The sequence below is a fragment of the Prunus dulcis genome, chromosome 8 (genome assembly GCF_902201215.1).
Source record: "Prunus dulcis chromosome 8, ALMONDv2, whole genome shotgun sequence".
Lineage (NCBI taxonomy): Eukaryota > Viridiplantae > Streptophyta > Magnoliopsida > Rosales > Rosaceae > Prunus > Prunus dulcis.
The window spans coordinates 15,848,326-15,864,765 of NC_047657.1; the positions used below are offsets into that span (position 1 = coordinate 15,848,326).

General features: G+C 37.9%; 5 protein-coding genes across 5 annotated transcripts; 4 read left to right on the forward strand and 1 right to left on the reverse strand.

The window, feature by feature from the left end:
• Nucleotides 1–677: 677 nt before the first annotated feature.
• On the forward strand, nt 678–1,923 carry LOC117637518. The gene has a single exon (XM_034372423.1). The coding sequence runs from the start codon at nt 948–950 to the stop codon at nt 1,674–1,676; it is 729 nt and encodes a 242-aa protein (XP_034228314.1). The 5' UTR covers nt 678–947; the 3' UTR covers nt 1,677–1,923.
• A 795-nt stretch (nt 1,924–2,718) lies between these two features.
• LOC117636959 (probable L-type lectin-domain containing receptor kinase S.5) lies at nt 2,719–5,478 on the forward strand. Its single transcript, XM_034371687.1, has 2 exons — nt 2,719–4,102; nt 4,563–5,478. Exons 1-2 carry the CDS (start codon nt 2,821–2,823, stop codon nt 5,339–5,341), a joined length of 2,061 nt encoding a protein of 686 aa, XP_034227578.1. The 5' UTR covers nt 2,719–2,820; the 3' UTR covers nt 5,342–5,478.
• Nucleotides 5,479–5,732: 254 nt separating this feature from the next.
• Nucleotides 5,733–7,367, reverse strand: LOC117636960 (transcription termination factor MTERF6, chloroplastic/mitochondrial). The gene is made up of 2 exons (XM_034371688.1): nt 7,189–7,367; nt 5,733–6,935 (listed from the first exon to the last, which is right to left on the reverse strand). The coding sequence occupies exon 2, from the start codon at nt 6,925–6,927 to the stop codon at nt 5,938–5,940; it is 990 nt and encodes a 329-aa protein (XP_034227579.1). The 5' UTR covers nt 6,928–6,935; nt 7,189–7,367; the 3' UTR covers nt 5,733–5,937.
• A 17-nt stretch (nt 7,368–7,384) lies between these two features.
• On the forward strand, nt 7,385–8,782 carry LOC117636961 (pentatricopeptide repeat-containing protein At4g38150). The gene has a single exon (XM_034371689.1). It carries the CDS (start codon nt 7,582–7,584, stop codon nt 8,533–8,535), a length of 954 nt encoding a protein of 317 aa, XP_034227580.1. The 5' UTR covers nt 7,385–7,581; the 3' UTR covers nt 8,536–8,782.
• A 5,661-nt stretch (nt 8,783–14,443) lies between these two features.
• Nucleotides 14,444–16,390, forward strand: LOC117637136 (AP-1 complex subunit sigma-1). Its single transcript, XM_034371947.1, has 7 exons — nt 14,444–14,552; nt 14,965–15,051; nt 15,226–15,317; nt 15,402–15,510; nt 15,588–15,623; nt 15,863–15,949; nt 16,030–16,390. The coding sequence occupies exons 1-7, from the start codon at nt 14,550–14,552 to the stop codon at nt 16,099–16,101; spliced, it is 486 nt and encodes a 161-aa protein (XP_034227838.1). The 5' UTR covers nt 14,444–14,549; the 3' UTR covers nt 16,102–16,390.
• Nucleotides 16,391–16,440: the final 50 nt, after the last annotated feature.

Consider the following 16,440-nt stretch of genomic DNA (forward strand, 5'->3'; position numbering starts at 1 on the left):
CCCGCAAAAGAGTACAATTTGCCACTTGGCAGCTTGAGCTATACAAAGATCTTCACAAATTCCTTAACTTCGGAAATCACAGTGGTCGAGACACCTGTGACAGTGGCACTGAAGACCATCTCGTTTGTTTCTGCTCTTTTTGCTTTGTCTTCATAACATTATGAACCTTCCAGATGAATCCATGCTGCTACTTTTATAAGCGTTGAACTCCTTTATTTATCAAAGAGATTGAGAATATAATCCAAAGCATCCCAAAACATTCCACCTGTTGGGGTCAGAGACTCAAGATGAATTTTGAGGACATTGCTTGCCTTTGTTCTTTTGTAGTCTTTGAAGAAAGCTTTGCGTGAAACTCTAAAATTAGTCCTTGACTGAAAAACCATTTATAAGTTGGTTATGTATTTAAGTTCGAATCCCCCTCTTCATAGTTTAAATTAGTTTAAAGTAAATTATCACTTACATAAAAATTTTAAAAAACCATTTACAAGTTTCTTATTCTTCATCAAGGACAAGTTTGATTCTTAAGCTCATCGATTATAGTAACATTTATATGGTTTTAAGTCAATAACCTTCAGTATTAGAAATGCTATCTTAATCCCATAGGGGAGGCAACAGCAAAAAATAACATCCTTCCACGGCAATAGATTCCAAAGGCAATGAATGCTTTCTTTGATCCCTCTGTATCTCAAACATTCTCACCTTAATTATTGCATCAACATGACCAATTTTTTATTCTTCACTTGTAAAACTCAAGCAAAGAATCTTACCTTAGCTACAAGACTGTTGAGAAACCCTTTTTTATAAGCTATCAAAAGCATACCAAACTTAACTGGCCATTTAACCCTCATCTCCATATAAGCATCTCTCATCTTGCTGCTACTTCCAAATTGGCCTGAGTGAGAAACTTAGGATTTTCCTGAGAAAACAAGAAAGAAAAAAGAAAACCCATGAAGATTGACAAGGAAATCTCTCACCCCATCCACCTACAACACAAGCTCAAGATTGAATACACAGAGATCCCATTCTACTGTGATGGGTGCAAAGAACCTGGCATTGGCCTCAAATACAAGTGTCAGAAATGTGAGTTTGACTTGCATAAGGCATGTGCTGTGGCTGCCCCCAACATCCACCATCCCTTCTACAACAAATGTGAGTTTCATTTTCTTTACAACCCGCCCGGCGCTGCTAGGAGAGTGTGTGATGCATGTAGGAAGGATGTTTTGGGGTTTGTGTACCACTGCTGGAAATGTGATTTTGATCTGCACCCTTGTTGTGCAAACCTCCCACAAGTCCTAGATGATGGGGAGCACAACCTTTACTTGTGCCTCAAGTTATCTAGTCCTTGTCATAGGTGTGGAGGCAAGGGGCCTGGTTGGTCTTACAGGTCTGATTGCAAGACCTATAACCTTCATGTGTCATGTGTGAAGGAGTTGCTTGTGGAGAGCTGGCAAGCCATGTATCTCAATGTGGACAAGAACAAAGTTAGGGAAATGCAGACTAGAATCCCAAGCCTTAAGGGAACGCTGAAAAACCGTCATGGAGGGAGAGGAGGAGGAGGAAAGGTCAGAAAGTGTTGCCAGATTGCTGGTGGTGCCGTTCGTGTTATTGTCTCTGCCATCCTGGGAGATCCTACTGCTCTTATAGGCGCGGTTGTCGGTGGTTTCATATCCAAGTAGAAGGGGGGGAAATGAAAACAAGTGTGCTTAGTATGTCTTGTTATTACTTTTCTTCATGTTTTCCTGTTTCACGGTTTGTTACTTGGTTACATGTAAATTTATAAGTACTGTGTGTGTGAATGATTAGGACCCCGCAGTGTCCTCCAAATCTGCATATTAAAGTTAAAAATATGTTTAGAAATGACATTGTGTGTCTTTTCTTGAGTAGCATTTCATTCGGATAAGGAAACAACTGAGAATTGGTGCCTCCTTTTATGTACAGAAACATACACATCACTTTGTGTATTCTTATGGATAGGTCTTTTTTGGTGAGTACCAAAGGTAAGAAGAGTACCAAAGGTAAGAAGGTTTTGTAATGTACCAAACATATAGCGAGGGCTTATAATTTCAGTGATAGAGCACTTTATCCTACATTTCCGATGAGAGTTGAACTTACAAGTCACTCGCTCTCCGCCCCAAAATTATTATAAAAATGAAAAAAATAGAAAAAAGAAAAGAAAAAAGAAGAGAGATATAGTAATCTTCGTGACGTTGGCGCGGTAGGTGTTGCATGACAAATTTTGTTTCTTTCTATTTTCCTTCATATTATTCAAAATCTTCTTGGTCTCCCCTTGTAAAATTCATTGAGGCCTTCTGCAATGCGACCTCTTCTGGTTCTAGCATACGCACGGTACTCATGCTGCTTAGAAGTTTCCTTTAAAAGAAAAAGAATACAAACATGTTAGTTTATAGCCCAATGGGTTCATATTTCTGGCAGAAAATATTGACTTTTTCATGTCCAATTAGCCGGCTTGACTTTTGAAAAGTCTCTGTTTTTTGAGTTTTCTTGAAGGAAGAAAAACAAAGGAAGAACATTAACAAGTACTACACAAACAGAACATTGTATTTTAAAGATAAGGTTAACAGGTCCAAAGGGAGAATTGACAAATCAAGCCCCTTGTCTTCCATTTTGGTAATTTCGTGTCAGATTCCTTATTCAACAGATGTATGTGTATATAACATATTTAGTACGAGTAGAAAGCAAATCTCTCATTTTGATTACCTTGTGCAGATAGTGAGCACCATTTCCTCTCACATTTGGTTAGTTCCATTTTTTCTGCATTTAAATTAGCTCTAGGTGAATCAATCAAAATCAACAAGGAATATGGGGCTTCCAAAAGGAATATTAATCACCTTTCTAGTTGTCCCTTTTGCCATAATGCTGCATCAAGCTGCCATAGGCACTGCAGAATCAGTGGCTAAGCCGAAAGATTTCCCCTTTCGTGTATTTGATGAAAAAACTGACCAAGTTGCCTTCCACTTTAGAGGCTATTCTTCCATTGATCATGGGGCACTTCAGTTAACCCCAGACACTGGGAACCAAGACTTTGGTTTAGAAAACAAGTCCGGGCGCATCATGTACCACAGAGCTTACAGACTATGGTTGTCTGACATCGATGATGATGATGTTGTTGCCTCCTTCAACTCAACTTTCCTCGTGAACATTTACCGTGACAAAGAGTGGAATGCCGGGGAAGGCTTTGCCTTTCTAATAGCTTCAGATATAACTATACCTGAACAAAGCCATGGACAGTGGCTAGGCCTCACCAATGCCAGCACTGATGGGAATGCCACAAACCACATCGTTGCTATAGAATTCGACACAGAAAAGCAGGATTTCGACCCCAATGGCAACCACATAGGGCTCAACATCAATTCTGTACACTCAAACAAGACTGTTTCTCTCAACCCTTTAGGCATTGAGATATCGCCGGAGATAGCCACCAACTACAGCGTGTGGGTGGAATATGACGGCAGGTCCAAAGTCATGGAAGTCTACATGGCTAAACACTCTCGAGCCAACCCACCAAACAAGCCTAACACACCACTTTTGAGTGAGACAATAAACTTGAGGCATTACCTGAAAAAAGAGTCCTATTTTGGATTTGCTGCTTCCACAGGCAGCTCAGCAATTCAGCTAAACTGTGTTTTAGAATGGGATTTAAAAGTGGAGGAATTACACCCAAGAAAAGATTGGACTTGGTTGAAGATTGCTGTTGGGGTTGGTGTTCCAACAATGGCCTTGTTATTGATACTTGGATTTTGGCTGGGAATTAGGTATGTGAAGAAGAGGAAAAGAACCAGGGTTGAAGAGTCCAATGTGCTAGGGACACTGAAAAGGTTGCCAGGAATGCCTAGAGAGTTCAAGTACAAGGAGCTTAAGGAGGCAACTAATAATTTCCATGAAAGTATGAGACTCGGACAGGGTGGTTTTGGCATTGTTTACAGAGGAACTCTGCATGATAAGGATCATGCAGATACTAAAACCTCTACAGAAATTGCTGTCAAGAAATTCTCCCGGGACAACATTAAAGGCAAAGATGATTTCTTGGCTGAGCTCACCATAATTCACCGGCTTCGACACAAACATCTTGTACGGTTAGTAGGTATGTCATTTGCACCATTCATTTTTTTTTAATCCAATCTTTAATTTAGATTAATGAGCTAATTAGGAACATTTAAAAATGTTTTAATTCCAAGAAAAAATAAAATAAAATAAAGGTCCAACAGTCAACCAGAAATCGTCAATGCACAATACTTAGGGCGGCTGAGAAATAATCCACCTTGCTACATTTGAATTTTGATATGGTCTTTTGTATTGACAATGTCTTTTTCTTTCTTCCTTTCAAGGAAATCTTCAGAACTCAACTCTCAATTATTATTATTATTATTTTAAAACATGGTTAGAACTTGTACATCCAAAAATAAGTGTATTCCAACAGACTATAATTTCAAGTTTGAACTTCCTTAACTTTGAACTTCCTTAACTTAAATTTCTGTTGCATAAACAGCTAAATCATGAAGTTTCAAAACCCTGCTCATTACTCTACATTGACTATTGTACAGGATGGTGCTATGAGAAAGGGAAGCTTCTTTTAGTGTATGATTTCATGCCAAATGGCAGCGTCGATAAGCACTTATATGAAACTTCCAGCCAGAATACACTGAATTGGAAACATAGATGCAAGATCCTTGCTGGTGTGGCGTCAGCATTGCATTACCTGCAAAACGAGTATGACCAAAAAGTGGTGCACCGCGACCTAAAAGCCAGCAACATCTTGCTTGACTCGGACTTCAATGCTCGCCTGGGAGACTTTGGCCTTGCCCGAGCCTTGGATCAAGAAAGGAACTCATATGCTGAACTAGAACTAGCTGGAGTCCCAGGCACCATGGGCTATGTTGCTCCAGAGTGTTTCCACACAGGAAAGGCTACTCCAGAATCTGATGTGTTCGGTTTCGGGGCAGTGGTGCTTGAGATTGTATGTGGTAGAAGTCCAGGGATTAAGATTCTTCATGAACACCACCAGTATTCCTTGGTTGATTGGGTGTGGATGATGCATCGAGAAGGGCGCATTGAAGAAGCCATGGATAAGCGGCTCAACGATGATTATGTGTTTGATGAAGCAAATCAGCTTTTACTTCTGGGTTTGGCATGTTCACATCCCATTGCCAGTGAGAGGCCTCAAACACAGGCCATATGCCAGATTATAGCTGGAACCACTCCAGCCCCTAGTGTACCTCCATTCAAGCCTGTTTTTATGTGGCCTTCCATGGATACTGCCTACAGCAGCACTGAGAGTACAGTTTCTAACGTCATTCTTTCTAGCATTACAGTGTCTTACTAAAGTTTGGTGGAACACTGAATGTAACATTATTGCAGTGGCTTCAGCTCATCTCCTTCTGCATTAAGATTGGAGGTTTTTACTGAAGCCCACTGTTCAGAATACCTAATGATATAGTTTTATGGGATCGCCAGTATTAAGAATTTTCTACAGATTTACCTCAGAAAACCAATCAGATTATGGCATCATTTGTTCTTTGAGATCCAAAAGATCTCTCAATTAACCTCGTCGACTGCGTTATACCTATGATTAGGCTACTTTTAGTTGAGGTTACAGAAAATTGATTAAAGCAGATAGTTTTGTAGCCTTTGGCTTCTAAATGAACAACTGAAACTACCTCAGACAATGTTCTACCAGATGGCACTTTATAGAAGGCAATATTTTCACATTGAACTGTATTTAAGACCAAGTAATTCGCTGTCCACACAGAATCTTGAGCCAACTAAGTTTCTCTGGTCCACCCAGAAGGGCCAAAACCATATACCAGTTCAGTTCACCTCATATATTGAAAGTACACAATACCAAACTAAGCTACAATACAAGAAAAATGAATATCAAAGAACAGAAAATATGAGACTCTAGTACCTTGGGCCTATTCTTCACACCAAACCAAACTTCGTTGCGAACTTCTTTTGATTACAGTCCAGCATTTCACTCAAGCTACAATGGGTTGTCCTCTGTTTCAAAAGTTTGTGTCGCCGCTCCACTCTTTTCTTCAAACCATGGCGAAAGAAGTCGGGATAATCAGCAACCTCATCAATTTGTCTCCCCATTACCTCTACCAAGAACCTGATTCTAGGTTCTAGAGAATTGTGGATGCTCTTGACCAAAATTGGAGGATAACCAGATACCAAAGCTGCTATCTGACCATCTTCAAATCCACTTCTCTTTAGATAATCAAAATTGGGCCTCAGAATCTTGTCTACATCTCTACACAACACTTCTGGAAAGCTCATTGCCACTGTCTGAAGACCCTGCTCTGTGAGACCAACTGATTTCAAAAACTCTGCAGTAGGGCGCAATCTTTTTTCAACACTATAGCCCATGATAAATGGGTTCTTTACCAGTACTTTTCCAATCATCCCTTCTCTGGAAAGGCCAAGATTAGCAAGAAAGTTCACAATTTCAGACAGCTTTGCTTCAATGCTGTAGCTGATGAGCCTAGGATTGAGCAAAATCATTTTCCCAAGTTGCTTTTGAGGAATTCCCAGTGCCTCAAAGAAGGCCAAGAGCGGACAGAGCTTCTCTTCCACACTATGGGACAGAATGTGAGGGAATTTGGCAATGGCAGATGCAACATCGCGGGGTTTGGTACCGAGCGTGGTGAGGCACTCAACCGTAGGTACAAGCTTCTCATGGAGGGCCAAAGTAAGTATCTTGGGGCACTTTGAAACAACAGAAGGTAGCTTTCTCTCTTGAATGCCAATACTTTTCAAATAAGCCCAGTTCTCAGAGGCTGTTTCCCCATGCACATTCTCAAGACGCTTGCACTTTTTTAGCATATCCTGAATGCTCTTATCATCAAAACCTTTATCCCTGAAGAACCACATGATACTAGTACTAACATTTTGGGTGGTGCTGGTTTCCATTTTGCCCCCTGACAACAAGTGAAACACATCAACCCCAAGCTACATTCACAAGTTCATATAAACCCAGAAAACTACTTGTGTAAAAGTTGATTAACAAGTAAACATCAACAGAAGACCATGCTGAAAATGAAAAAAATTCAATAAATGGGCAATTATAAAATCTAAGAAACTAAATATTTCCATTCAATTCTATCAGAAAAATATTCTTTCTCGTCTGAATTTAGCAATTATATATGCACACAGTAAGAGTCACATACATACCTATGATTCAATCAGGCACAGCAAAAGGGAAAAGCTAAAAGAGGGAGACTTTGCAGTTGTAAAGGCAGCCGCAGAAAATTCATAGGCAGAGGCAGTGGCAGGAAGGAGTTAAGAGGAGAAAGCCATAGCCCAAGCCTTATCTGTTTGTTTTAGAACTACACTTCAAGAAGTGAAGCGAAGGGAAGGAACAACTGGGCCTTCTTTTCGAAATTCCGTATTTGCCCTCGTTGTTTTCTTGAATGACCAGTGTGCCCGCTTCTTTGCCGTATATGCCACAATCAGAGTCCTCTTTTTTCTCTCTTTGGTTTGAACCCTAAAACCTTACTCTCCCTTAAACCCTAAAATTGAAGAACGTAAAGCTCGTCACTTTATTGATCAGAAATCTCTGGGGCCATGCCATCGTTTCACGGTCGGGTTTCTAAGCACATCTTGTCCGCAATTTCTAACCCTCTTCGCCATTCATCTGAACCCCCCATTTCAACGAGCTTGTCGATAAAACTGCGTCGTTTAAGCTCCACAGCTGATCGCAGCGGTGAAATGGAGGCACCAGAGCAACAACCTCCAGAGCCCATACCCAATAGACCTTTGAGAGGCCAAAGACCATCCAATCCCCCGACCTCCCCTCTTCAATTCCTCAACAAAAACTCACCCATTTCAGAAAAGAGGAGAGAGAACCCTTCTCCGCCATTGCAGGACAGCAGTTTTCTTGAAAAGCTCAAGCTTGGTCTTGACAAGTCCAAGAGAGAAAAGCCTCAAGAAGTTGACAAGCCGCCCCAGCCACCTGAAGAAGCAGACGAGATATTCAAGAAGATGAAGGAGACGGGTCTCATTCCCAATGCTGTGGCCATGCTTGATGGGCTTTGCAAAGATGGGCTGGTTCAGGACGCCATGAAGCTTTTTGGGTCGATGCGGGAAAAGGGTACTATTCCTGAGGTTGTTATATACACTGCTGTGGTTGATGGGTTTTGCAAAGCCCAGAAGCTTGAAGATGCTAAGAGGATTTTCAGGAAGATGCAGAGCAATGGGATTATTCCCAATGCTTTTAGTTACACTGTGTTGATACAGGGGTTGTATAGGTCTAATAAGTTGGAGGATGCTGTTGAATTTTGTGCTGAAATGCTGGAAGCCGGTCACTCACCGAATGTAGCTACTTTTGTGGGGTTGGTTGATACGATTTGTAAGGAAAAGGATTTGGAAGAAGCTGAAAGTGTTATTGGGAAGTTGAAGCAAAAGGGGTATTTGGTTAATGAGAAGGCTGTTAGAGAGTTTTTGGACAAAAAAGCACCATTTTCGCCCACAGTTTGGGAAGCTATCTTCGGGAAGAACAAGTCACGGAATTTTTTTTGAGTTCTCTTGTTCATTAGAAGCATAAGAAATTGTAAGTTTTGCTGTTCTGCTGTTGATTATAAAAGATTGAGTTTCTTTGGCTTTGTTAAGACCTTGTCCCTCGATTGTATGAGGAGGGATAGCATGAGAATAACATCAATGACACCCTTGGAAATTCACTTTGTTAATAACGGTCATGATTCCTTGTGCTTTATATGGTTGTTGAGGATTTGTCAGCATAAGTTTTTTAATAAAGTTTTATACAGTTTACATTCCACATGGTAATGACCCGTGATGCTTCCGATTAATAAGAGTTCAATTAGAATGCCCAATTTATGGCTTTGATCAAGTTTGCTTAGAACTTCAAAAATTAACTACTTGCTGTGATGTTTATTCTGTGTCATGTTTTCTATCAATGGATACTTGAACAAACTAAAGATGTTTTAAGCACATATTTTAATAGCTTAATCTGTGCTTGCTTTTGCTTCTTTGTGTTGCTTAGTCAATCAGCACAACAAAGTTGAAACTGCTCATTGGTTCATATAACAAAACATTGTTGGAAAGGCTAGGGCAGGGGAAATGCTGGTGGTTGTGGTGGGTAGACAGATTTGTGATGGAGGTAGCAAATGTGAATAGTAGCAGAAGGAATAGCAGCAGCAGCAACAACAATAGTAATAGGTCAGTTATTATAAGTTAGAGTTGGGTTTACTGATGGCTTCAAGGTTAGTTTCACTTCATATTTCATCCATGGTGATAGTGAAGGAAAGAATGTGGACAGGGTGGGAGGACTTCTTTGACTATCATAGATAGGGATACAAGTTCTTCACTCTCATTTTACTTTGTCTTTTTTGTTTGGGCAATCTGATTTCTGGTACTTAGTTTTCGTGCAAGATACAATCCGTTTGGAGCTTATTAGGTCTGGAAGCCCTATATAGAACGCTGCTAAAACGGGTTTTGACAAAAAATATTATTGTGAATGTTTGACTTGCAGATTTTGCATAATTCTACAAGTTCTGGAGAATTCATGCCCTTAGTTGCAGAAAAAAGAAATGGAGATTCTTGTTTTTAAGTTCTTCTTTTAGGTAGCTCAAAGATGTATCAGAAAATAAATTATTTGTTTCTTCCAAGATGCTCCCAAGCTTGTAGAACATGTAACTGTTCACTCTGTTGCCATAACTACACGCTTTTGGTCAGATTAATTTGTTGCCAACCCAAGCCTTTGTGGATGGAAGCTGCAGTCTGCCAATAGACAGCCCTCAAAACATGCAACCGCGTATGGCAAAAAGCGGTTGGCGTCTCTCTTGTGCAAAAAAATAAACTCATCATGGTCGGTTATTTTTTATTCCAAGTGAGCAAATTGTGAAGAAAGAGATACATCTCCTCTTGAAATGACTTTGGGTATTATAAGCTCCTCCTAATTTAAATGCCAAGCACCAACTCACACCCAACAAAATTCTCTGCGCCCCATAAGATCTTTGTGATTTGGTCGGCTTTATTTTTATCCCCTCTGCCAGTTTAAGGTAGTATGTGGTCATATACCCAGGCTAGAGGGAACTGTCCCATTAAGGGTAGGGCTGATGTAGCATGTTTCAATTAACCCATAATAATCAATGAGTTTATTATAATCCTAGAGACATCAACTCATATCCGAACTTTTAAAATCTCAACTGATGTAGTGGTGTTTCATTTGTTTATATTCGTACCAACTCTGAATCTCATTCTCATTTATTTACGATAATAAGCAACTGTCATGTTATATTTCGAATTACTTAAAGTTGCGATAATAGTTGGTATCTGTAGGACTACTGGGGAAAAAAGCGTATTACAAAGCTCCATAGTGTTTGGCTAGTGCATGTGGAGACAAAATATGGGGATGCTATACCTTGGGGTGATGAAACTAAATTGAAAGTTAATTACAAGCACATGCTGTGTATTGTGTACATAACATTTCAAGATTATAACTAATGAGTTATAACATATGATGGTGTTTGTGAATAACTTCCCAAATCATGTGCACATAATCATTGACTAGCTTATTAGTTTTCTCATTTTATTAATATGTACACAAGTTGAAACCTGAGTCAAGGAGCCAATTGCGGAGTCATTTGAGCTTTGGTTTTTGTCTGGTAGGTGATCACTGTTTAAAACCGAGGGCCACAATACCAGATAAAGGTAAACCAGTAAACACCTAAATATCTAGCTATTGAAATCATGCTTGTAATTTTTGCATGTATATAAGTAAATTCATTTAATGGAAAACAAATTAAAGGGTTAGAAACAATTAGAATAGATAACTAAAATTCGGGTTGGAATTGATCTTCTCTCTCACCACTCTAATATCGTCAAACAAATGTTTATGTTGTCCGATTGATTAGGTAACATTTTCTTATAAATCGTAAACACTAGACTTTAAACATTTAAACGTTTAAGTAATTTGTATGGAACTTGTGCATAAGTTGCTTGATGAGTGAATTACCAATCTAAGCTCGTCTTTTGTGCTTCTAGTCGTTTTATATTACTGAAAATTTAACATAGGGACCTGCATTTGCATGCTTAATGTGACCCTAATTACAACTAAATCTCAAGGAAACCGTTATTCACGCTCGAACAAGATCTTAAGTACTTACTAATTACTATTATAAGTGAATTAGAGAGACAAGTAGTACTTGTTTAACATCTAGATTTTAAGATCTATGTTTAATCAAAGACTAAGAATATGTGGGGTCGGCGCCGGCCCTGCTCCCCCGCCGATCCATATGAATTTAGCACAGAGTCACACACTTGACCTACAATAAAATATCAAACACTTTTATATCTAAATAAAAAATATATTTCAAAACACCCCCTCTCCCCCCACCTCCAAAAGTCAGAGCTAAGATAATAATAACACATTTAAATTGTCTGTTAAGACTAAGGATTTAGCATTCAACACTCAAAAACTTGTTGCCATATAAAGGCCTACATGGGTTCCTTTCCATATCACTCAAACTTCCATTACCCTTACAAATTTTGGTACTTGGGTTACAAGAATTGCTTATTTTTTTTCACCAGAAAAAATGATATGCCTAATGGTTTCTCAGTCACATTTGAGCATGGCTACAATTTTCTTCTACACTTGTTTTTGGATCCCATTGCTGCAAATGAAGAGAGCTCTGGCCAGATTGGTTGGTTTTGTGTTCTTCTTCACCTGCCAAGTGGAGCAGGAGGAGGACCAAATGGGCTGCAACCAGATGTGCCTTCCTGTGGCTAGGTTCCAGGACTTGCAGGATCATGGTAGCTTAAGGTGTGGACAGGAAGCTTTGGAGGAGACATGCTCAATTTGCTTGGTTGAGTTTGAGAAGGAGGATGTGGTGAGTCAATTGTCTAAGTGTGGGCATGTTTTCCACATGGACTGCATTGAGAGGTGGATTGAGCGCAGCCACTTCACCTGCCCAATTTGCAGGTCTCTTTTCTTCAGTTTAAAGACTTCTCATGCAAAATGGGATGAGGATGTTAATAGTTCTTCCTCCTACCTTAATGGGTTTTCTTGGTATTTTTAGTAGTTTGATCTTGATTTATTAGTTAGTTCTTTGTTTCTACAGAGAGAGGGAGAGGCTGTGATTGGTTATGATTATCCTTTTTTTTTTCTTCATGTAATTAAGATACATATAGCTCTTTGTCATTTATAAGAATTAAGAGAGTTGCAGAAAAGCAAAAAAGAGCATACAAGAAGGATAATCCAACTTTCATTTGTCATCCACAAAAGCCTTGCTGATATTAATTGGATGCAATTGTATTTGGTGCTGAAAACTGAATTGGATAATTCGCAAAATTTAAACGTTGAATTATGATTAATCTATCTTCTATACCTTTAATTCGGACAAAATTTGAAAGTTGATTTTCATAACTTCTTTCATCGTACCTTGAATCTAGTGAGTTATGAAGTTGAATTCAGTCTTTAACTTGTTTTATTTTATTTCTCATGATTGAATACTCATAATAAAAATTAGTTTGACAAATGAGTGGAGCATCTGATGTTATATGTTTGTTGATGATGATGATGATGGGCAGGTCAACGAGCGCATGAGCGCCATACTCTTAATTTGTTTAATTAATTTGCAAATAATTCATTAGAACTTGAATTAATAAAATAATTAATCAATTATTATTCTTTTCTTAAAAGAAACACGAGCATGTTCAATTCCTTCTAGCAAATAATTGAGTGGAGGGGTACGCGTACCCACTCACATTAGTTGTTGAGTTTTGTGAATGTTCATAGGAAGGGATCTATCTTCTTGACTATGCTTTCAATACTAAATAAATGGGCTTGCTTGGTATTCAATTTAATATTTTTCTTAGATGTTATTTGTTTTGTTTTATTTTATTTTTCATGGTGGGATATTGCAGGGGTGGATCTAGCCCTTTTTCGGCTAGGCGGCGGCTCGGCCGAGAATTTTTAGAAAAGAAGGTACATATGTACTTAACATATATAAAAGATAATTTACTAATAATAACAATAATGCAACGAAAATTGAAGAATTTAAGACTTCTAAGTTTCTCCTAGGGTAAAATTTTAGATTTAAATAGTGTTGTTTTGTATTGCATTTTCTTTTACTTGTGGTTTTTATATTTGTTAAATTTTTATTTATATATAGCAATTCATTAGTAAGTAAGTTTCGCCCAGCCAGCTATCAAATTCTGGATCTGTCCCTGGGATATTGGTAATGAAAAAAAAGTTTGACAAATGAGTAGGGCATCTGATTATATGTTTGTTTGATGATGATGGATAGGTCAACGGGGGCATGAGGTTTACTTCTGATTAGTTTAATTAATTTGAAAATCTAAGAATCATTCATCAAGCCAATCCATTAAAATTTAATTAATAAATTAATAAGTAATAAGTAATTTTTTTCCTTAAAAAGAAACACGAGCCTGTTGATTCTCTATAACAAATAATTGAGTGGAGGGCTACGTAAACCAGTCGCCATTGTTTATGAATTAACACGTGGGAAGAAGAAGCTTCACACCAGAAAGACTAATCTTTGTTTATGATGTTTGAGGTGCAAGTTAAAGTTTTAGAAAAGAAAAATGCCAATGAGGAAAAAAAAATGCAAAATTTACTTGCATAGATAGACTTCTCGTGAATTTCATTTTCGTATGAGAAAATATTTTGTCATTTGACTTCATCATCAATTTCATGCTTTGAATTATTTGATGATCTTTTGACTTCTGGCCTCTCTCCACTCTCCCCTCTCAACTTCAAAAGCTTTCTCTACTCTGATTTTGACCAATAAGTTTTCTAAGTTTTAATCTACTTTTCTGTTTCCAATCATAGCCATTTAAATATTTATGTGAGATAATCAATTTACATGTTACAAAGAGTATTTAAGATGTTGTACATTTGGTAGAGCTTTGAATCAAAGGGGAGATTTATTTTATAATAGTGAATATTGGAAAACTAGCAAATATGTGCATAAACAATTTCTCTGGTATCCCTCTGTTTTCCTCATGTCCATCTCACATTATTCCCTTTCTCTCATATTTTGACGTGTACTTTCAAATTATTTATAACTAGCGTCTCAATCAGCGCTTCAATACGTATCAATAACTTTTTTATTTTTTATTTTTTTATAGACAATTTTTTTTTTTATACAGGAATTTCTATTTCCTATTTATTTCTTAAATGATGGAAAGTTTGAGTTCTGAAAATTTAACCTTAAAAGCCTTTTGATTTTTATATGTATAGATAATAACAATTTAATGTCTTATTAGTGAAGAAGGAATAAAAAGAAGGCAATTTGATATCTTATGGGCTTTTCTGTAGGCCCAGAAGTTGTCTTCCAGCCCAACTGGGAATTTTGCCTCGCTCTTTCCTGAGCCCAGCTGGAGAGGCATAGCTCTTATAACGGTCTTACCCAATTTCATAAAAGGAAAGTAAATCATAGTTTTGAGTCCGATATAAATAGCGGCAGGGATTTAAGCTTAGCTTCGCTGGGTTGGGTGAAGCTTCGAGCTTTGAAGAGTAAAAGCACTCGATCGCCAGAAAGAACGCAGCCATGGTAAGACAAACTGAATTCTTCCCTTTGTTTGTTGACGAAGATCTTTCGTTTCAAAATTCCGCATTGTTTGGATTGCTCATTTGCCGCTTCTCTTCCTCATATTTCAATTTCTTAGATTGGGTTGATAAATTTTTTTAGATCTGGGTCGAATATTGATCAATTCTCACTTGTCTGGGATTTTTTTTTCCTTTGTCAATTTTTTTTCTTGTGAGCAAAACCTGGGCTGTTATAGTTGTAGAAATTAATATATGATCCATCTTTGCCTTGCCAACAATGGGCACACCATGTAAATTGCCTTGGTATTGTAGTTAAATACGAAAGTGGCGATTTTGACAAGATTGCTAGGCTTACATTCGTTGAATTTTACAAGGGTTTTTTACTTTGGTTGTTGATCTAATGCTTTATGTTGTAGATTCAATTTGTGCTTCTTATAAGCAGGCAAGGAAAAGTCAGGTTGACAAAATGGTATTCGCCTTATACCCAAAAGGAAAGAACTAAGGTAATGCCTATAGGTCTTATTGGATTTTGTGGGTTGTTAAAGCTTCACGAAAATATAAAATTCCAAAAAAAATAGCCATATTAACAATTTTCATCTTTGTTATGAGAATAGCTTTCAATTATGACATTGGTAATCACTGTGTGTGCATGGTTTTTGTTGTACATTTTTGAGTAGGTCCTTCGTGAGCTCAGCGGAGTAATTCTCGCACGAGGTCCCAAGCTCTGTAATTTTGTGGATTGGAGAGGATACAAAGTTGTTTATAAAAGGTAATGCGGAGAGATATGACTGTGCTTTTGCTCTTCTAAGGACAACAATTATGACTGAGTTGATTCTGTGAATGTGTTATGCAGATATGCTAGTCTATATTTCTGTATGTGTATTGATCAAGAAGATAACGAATTAGAGGTCCTTGAAATGATTCATCATTATGTTGAGATTCTCGACCGATACTTTGGCAGTGTGAGTGTTGATTGCATTATCTTCTTCATTTCATTTTGATAAAGGATGTTGTTGTATTAACATATTCATGGTTGCAGGTCTGTGAATTGGATCTGATCTTTAACTTCCACAAGGTATGCATACTGTGCTTATTTATGGGTCAACAATTTGCTTCCTGAGAATTACATGTCAAAGATTAGTTTGTTTTTTAAATTTCCTCACCATGTTGCTATTTGTTGATATTCAATGTTATAAGGGGTCAACAATTTTTCTTCTTGAAAATCACATGACGTTCTTCTGATGCATGTTCATACTGCATTTATATGAAAGTAAGTATTTGGTTTGATTGTTTGTTACTGTTGACAACATGAAGGCCTACTATATACTGGATGAAATTTTGATCGCCGGTGAACTTCAAGAGTCAAGCAAGAAAACAGTTGCGCGGTTGATAGCTGCACAGGTACAAATATTCTTAGATCAGTGCCATTTGTTTTCGAATATTTTGGCTCGTGCTAATTTCATTATATTACGGCCTTTCAGGATTCTTTGGTGGAGACTGCAAAAGAGCAGGCTAGTTCAATAAGCAATATAATCGCGCAGGCCACGAAATAGTGAAGACATACATATGGTCACCTGTTGTATTAATATACACCGAAGTGCTTCTGTACCTAAATGATTATTTTTATTTTGGATTAATTTTTGAAAAATAACTGATGTGCCTTTCTTCCTTTAGTTGTGTATGTCTTCAAAAGGATTGTAGACAGGGTTGCTTTCCGGGTTTGCCTTTAATTATATGTCTTGTGTGGCTAGTGCATTGCCATTGCTTATATTTTGAGCCCTTCTTTTCCTGTCCCAATTTTTTTCAACTGAAATTGGTTTCAATAATAAAGGAAATTAAATTTGTCTTTCTTCTTTAATTATTTGGGTCTCCCATAGACAATTTTATGGATG

Coding starts and splice junctions, on each gene's coding strand:
- LOC117637518 (XM_034372423.1), top strand. CDS start 948: ATGAAGATTGACAAGGAAATCTCTCACCCCATCCACCTACAACACAAG.
- LOC117636959 (XM_034371687.1), top strand. CDS start 2,821: ATGGGGCTTCCAAAAGGAATATTAATCACCTTTCTAGTTGTCCCTTTT. Junction 4,103..4,562: donor ACATCTTGTACGGTTAGTAG/GTATGTCATTTG, acceptor ACTATTGTACAG/GATGGTGCTATGAGAAAGGG.
- LOC117636960 (XM_034371688.1), bottom strand. CDS start 6,927: ATGGAAACCAGCACCACCCAAAATGTTAGTACTAGTATCATGTGGTTC.
- LOC117636961 (XM_034371689.1), top strand. CDS start 7,582: ATGCCATCGTTTCACGGTCGGGTTTCTAAGCACATCTTGTCCGCAATT.
- LOC117637136 (XM_034371947.1), top strand. Junction 15,511..15,587: donor TCGACCGATACTTTGGCAGT/GTGAGTGTTGAT, acceptor TCATGGTTGCAG/GTCTGTGAATTGGATCTGAT. Junction 15,624..15,862: donor TGATCTTTAACTTCCACAAG/GTATGCATACTG, acceptor GACAACATGAAG/GCCTACTATATACTGGATGA.